We start from the raw sequence: 5,353 nt of genomic DNA, 5'->3' as shown, positions 1-5,353 counted from the left end.
AACACACACACACACACACACACACACACACAGACACCCCCCCACACACACACACGCTGCCGCCACTCGCGCCCTCCGCAGCGGCCTTGGCGTGGAGAGCGGCTGGTTCTCCCAGAAGCAGCCGCCCTGCGCGCCGGGCGTGTCCTTCTGCCTGCGCGTCTCGGCGTTCAGGGCGCCGGACGTGGGGCCCTCCCCAGACCTGAAGTTTGCATTCAGGTGCGCAGCCCCGCAACCCCTCGCTGGCATGACGGCGGCCGCCGCACGCTGTTCGTGGCCTTTTTGCCCCTTTCCTGCCTTGCTTTCTCTTGGCTCCCTGCAGCCCTCGCCCGCTGGCGGCCCACTCACTGGCGCCCCCCCAACCCCTTTGCCTCCCAACTGGCTCCAAACTCCACAGCATCATGCTCAAGCTTAGTCAGGGTGACGTCCGCACGTCACTCTCCGAGGTCTTCGGCCCCCGCGGCCCCACCATCGCCGCCGCCGCGCTTGCGTACGCGCCGCCGCAGCCCGCGCTCAAGGCTGCGGCCGCGGAGGCGGCCTCGCTGGACGTCGACATAGCACCAAACTTGTACACCCCCATACCCCTGGAGGCCGGTGTCGATTGGATGGAGGCGACAGCCATCCCGCCAGACGGAAACTTGACAGACTTCCTGTACAAGCTGGGGTGGGTCACCCTGCCGTCTGACGCGGCGCCGCCCCGGCGTCCCGCTGCGCTCAGCTTGGCCCTGCCTGTTTTCTACTGCCCTGCCCGTGCTCGATCGCGCCGCTTGATGCCTGCTGAGCGCTGCGAGCGGCTTCGGGGACCGTCGCACCGTGCTGAAACGTAGCTTTCCCATGCAAATTTTGTGACCGCAACGCTTCGCAGATACAAAGATGCAACTGCGTGGGCCAAGCTCGTGGGGGTTTACGGGCTCAAGCCGGGCCCGTCGCCACCGGCGTCTGCAGCCACGGCTGCAGGCGGCATCAAATCGTCGGCAGCCGCCCCGGCCGCGGCGGGGGGCGGGGGCGGCACGGGCGCCGCCGCGGCTGTGGCGGCGGCGATGAACGCGGCTGTGCCCCCGGCGGCGCAGGCGGCGGCCCAGCTGCTCTCGCGGGCGCCTGGTGCAGGCTTGGCGCCTGCGGTGCTCGCGGCGCCGAAGAATGCGGCTGACGATCGCGGGGCGGGGCGTCGGCGTCTGCAGCACCGGCGGCGGCGGCAGCGGGGACTGGCGACTTGAGGGTTTTCCCCTTCCCCTGACCTCCCTTGAAGAGTCCACGGCATCACTGTTTCAGGTCAACCAGCACTCACAGATCACGTTACGGCCAGCTTAGTTTAGTCGCCGAGGCCTCAGCTTCCCCTGTGGGTGCCGGCTCGTGTGCTTCCTTGGGGTAGGGAAACGCGCACCCTTGGCAGCCGCCGACAGCAGCCACTGCCAACCCACCACCCTGTGCGCGCCGAAGGCGTCCCGCGGACACAGCACAGTGACCCCCATACGTAGGAGGGTGCCGCGCACTCGCGCCTCATAATGCTTGTGGCACGCAGTGGAGAGCGCTTGGAGAGTGATTTCTCGCGGCTCACACGCAATGCAGCGCTGCTCATCAAAGCCCCCCGCCCTGCCCGCCACCGGCAGCTGGCGGGTCCAGCCGACCAAAGGTCACGGGAGGAGGGCAAAGGCGCACGCGTCGGATGCGCCCCGCTGCCGCTGACTGCGCAGTGGGGTCCCCCAACGCTCGCTTGCGAGGCGCTGTGAAACTGCCGCAGCGTTCAGTCCCGCATCCCCGGCCTGTCATAAAGTTGCTTACTTTGCGTTTTGGAGAATTGGCTCCCAAATCATTGGAGACCTCCTCACGCGGCGCATGCGCCCCATTAGCTGCCTGCCCCCCGCCAGCCGAGCATGCTGACATCATTGGAGGGTGCTCGCTGCTCGGCCCACCCAGCCTTGCCCGCCAGCGGCAGCGGGCCTTGACAAGCCATACGCATGCACACGTGCCAACCGCTTGGTCGGCACCATGCACGAATTGTCCCGGCTCAGAGAGCAATTATAAAAGGGCCCGCGCGAGCTTTGTGTGGCTACCGTGTTGCCGCCTCACGTCATGCGGCAGTGGTGGGGTCGGGCTTACAACTTTGCACAGTGCTCCAGTGCATCGGCTGCTGATATTCAAGGGAGCGCCCCAACAGCCTGTTCCTGACAGTGACGGCCGCCCTCCAGGCGGTGTTGTGTCCGTGCACCTGTTTGCATGTCATCAACCCCAAGCGGGGTGCATGAATGCATGATCGTGACCGGCCTCGGCGGGTTGGACCATAAGGCGAGCGTATTTGAAATGGGCGGAGTAGCATCCCCAAGGTGGCGCACCCGCCGCACTCTCATACTTATAGGGGCCAATGCGCCATCAACACGTTGGATGCATCTTTCTGGGACCACGGTGCATGTTACTGGCTGCGCTGCAACTGTCAATATTTTTGTCGCGCTATGTTGGGGATTTACACCCTGAAACGCTCCCGACCAAACTGCCACCTGCCAGGTAGCCCCTGCAGCGCACGTCGCCAAACTGTTGAGTTTGGTCGGAAGGAAGTGGGCGCCGCCAACAATGTAAGCCGCTCACTGACCCTGCATTTGCAAAGAATCGCAGTAGAGGCCTGCTCGGGATACCAAACGGGCGTTTGCAGCGCATCAACCTGGGTGGTCGCGAGGCCTCCAGGGGAGTAGGGAGCTAGGGACAGCTGTGCTGGGTTCCCAAAGGGGCTCTTTTGCACTGAGATGAGGTGCTGCCCCTCAGCTCAAGCAGTAGGAGTGCGGCAGGGCACCCAGCAGTCTAGGTACAGCCAGATTACATGCTTGTCAGGCATTGATATCGCACGTGTCCTGTTCAGCTGATCTGAATCACCCACAGGATTACACAAGTGATTGTTTGGGCTACCAAAAACCGCACGTGGTTGGTAGCATTGATCAAGAGATGCCCCAAGGCGCGTGGTCTGGTGTGCTGCTGTGCTGCGCCCCCCACCCTTCCCAAACAGTGCGGCACACACGAGGTGCAGCATAAGTGCGTTGCGATGTCCGGTGGGTCAAAATACTTTTCCTTTTGGGGAGTGGTGGCGTTGTCAGGAGGCCATGTGTGTGTGTGTGTGTGGGGGGGGGGGTGTACGGCTACCTGGAGGGTCACCCAGGTGAGGGGCTGACCCAACCTGCGCTGGGCCTATTTGCGTAGCTCAACGATGCGGGGGACAGAAGCAGCGCTCTTAATGCGCCTCGGGCCTTCAGGATCGTTGGGCGGCCTGTGGGCAGCCTCGGCCCTGACGCGGCGATCGTCCTCGTGGGCACTGCCGTGAGGGCGGCCAGGCGCCCAGGGGCCAAAGCGAAGCTCGTGAGCTGATGAGTGCCGCCGCCTCTTGATAACGTGGCCCCCGTGCATCCGTATGCCTCTTTCCAACTCCTAAGGTTTAGACTAGACTACGAATGAGAGGGCTGCACTACTCACAGAGACGGACCATCATCACCCCGGGCCAGTTTGGCGACGGCTCCGCGCAGGTGTGGCCGGCTGCTCCTAGAGTTATGCAATGATTTGCTGCATCGCTGCCAGGACGTCCGTGGGCGGCCGGGCGGCTCCGAGAGGGATGCCAGTCCGTTGTACGAGCAGCCGGAACAGCCTGTTCGCATGCACTCCTCCAACGCTGTCGAGGGTTCCATCGGATGGTCGCGGCCCATTGGCCCAGAGCGGCCGGCCCTACCTGGCTCTGCTGGGTCCCTGCCCCGCCTGTCCGTCTCGAGAGCAGCACTCAAATCTGAGCCACCCTGACGCAACGCTCACAGTACTGGACCTATTATCAACATTGATTATATCTCGAAGGCACTTGAGCCATGGCAGCCGCCGTGGCATGTGAAGTTGATCTGAACGCCGCAGCGTCGGCCGCACGAGCCACGCCCACCGCTGTCGCCGCCGCTACCGCCGCTGCGCCCCTGTTCCCGGGGCGCCCCGACTTCCCGCGTGGCCTGAATGTCCTTCTGATCGACGACGCCGGCGCCGCCTGCTGCGGCGCAGCGCGCGCGCAGCTGGAGCAGCTTGGGTACGAAGTCGCCGTCCTGCCAGCACATGCGCTCGCAACCGACCCTGCACAGATGCGCCAGCAGCTGCTGCAGCAGCAAAGCGAGCCGCAGCCTGGCAGCTTCTCGCCCGCCGGGGGCGCCCTCTTCGACGTCGTGCTCGCCGACCTGCCCACCACCGCCGCCGCCGCCGGCGACGGCGGCGTGCGCGCGCTCGCAGCCGCGACCGGCGCCGTGGGCGTGCCGCTCGTCCTCATGGGTGCGCGCTGCGGCGCGGCGCAGGTGATGGAGGGTGTGGACGCCGGCGCGGCGGACTTCCTCGAGCGGCCGCTGAGCAGCCTCAAGCTGCAGAACCTCTGGCAGCACGCCGTCCGCCGCGCGATGGCCGCGCGGCGCCCCTGCGCCTCGGCGGACGCCGCCGCCGGCGCCGCCGGCGCCCGCCGGAGGCTCACGCTCAAGCGCTGCGGCTCGTCGGCTGCGCCCTGCGGCGCGGTCTCCGTGTGCGCCGCAGCTTGGCCCGACGGCGGCGCGGACGAGCACGCGCCGGCCGTCTCGTCCCCCTATGGCTGCGGCGCCGCGGCCTCGCCCTGCGGCCCCTCCCTGGATGAGGAAGACGAACTGGAGGCGCTCGTCTTTGGCAGCCTGGACTGCGATATGGACCACCCCACGCACCTGGCCGGCGCCGACCTTGCCGCTGCCGCATGCGACGCGCTCTGCGGCGCCGCACCCACGCCCGCGCACGCGCGCGCCGCCACGCTGGCGGGCGCCGGCGCCGGGCCGGCGCTGCTGCTGCCCGGCACGCCGTCGGCGGACTGCTCGGGGGGCATGTCGCTGGAGGATTCACTGGAGGACAGCTGGTGCTGCGACGGCCCGTTTGGGGGCGGCGGCGGCAGCGGCGCGGGCCTGCGCGGCGGCGCGGCGCACGCACTGACGGCCGCGGCGCTGGACGAACTCGAGCTCGGCCTGCGCTGTGGCGCGCCGCGCCCCTCCCAGCTCATGCGGCTCGACTCGTCTGCAAGTGCGTGCGCCGCGGGGCGGCGTGGGGTGCGCCCGCTTGGCGGACAGCTTTTGAGCCGTGTGCGCTGCTCGCGGCATCGCCACCCGTCGTCACGTGTGAAGAGCTGCAAGTACACGAGTGCCCTATCTCTGTCCCCCTCACCTTTCCTCAGGCTGGATCTTTACTCACCACCCGCGACCCACCGCGCCCCGTGCCCCTCTCCTCAGGCACCGCAACCGCCGCCGGCGCGTCCCCCCTCGCGTCGTCGCTGCGCGGGGCGCCCCCTGCCTTCGCCGCGCCGCCGCCGCGCGCGCCGCCGCACTCGCAGCCCGCGCGGCTC

The 5,353-nt window shown here is 67.4% G+C and overlaps 2 protein-coding genes across 2 annotated transcripts; both read left to right on the top strand.

The window, feature by feature from the left end:
• Positions 1-862: 862 nt before the first annotated feature.
• MNEG_13613 (hypothetical protein) lies at positions 863-1,214 on the top strand (the record flags this gene model as incomplete). The annotated part of the gene is made up of 1 exon (XM_014037916.1): positions 863-1,214. A coding segment is annotated over one exon (352 nt), but the record flags the coding sequence as incomplete, so codon positions are not given.
• A 2,619-nt stretch (positions 1,215-3,833) lies between these two features.
• On the top strand, positions 3,834-5,088 carry MNEG_13612 (hypothetical protein; the record flags this gene model as incomplete). Its single annotated transcript, XM_014037915.1, has 2 exons — positions 3,834-5,026; positions 5,082-5,088. The coding sequence occupies 2 exons, from the start codon at positions 3,834-3,836 to the stop codon at positions 5,086-5,088; spliced, it is 1,200 nt and encodes a 399-aa protein (XP_013893369.1).
• Positions 5,089-5,353: the final 265 nt, after the last annotated feature.

The sequence above is a fragment of the Monoraphidium neglectum genome (genome assembly GCF_000611645.1).
Source record: "Monoraphidium neglectum strain SAG 48.87 unplaced genomic scaffold scaffold03936, whole genome shotgun sequence".
NCBI classification, from domain to species: domain Eukaryota; kingdom Viridiplantae; phylum Chlorophyta; class Chlorophyceae; order Sphaeropleales; family Selenastraceae; genus Monoraphidium; species Monoraphidium neglectum.
This window is presented reverse-complemented; position numbering and strand designations above follow the sequence as displayed.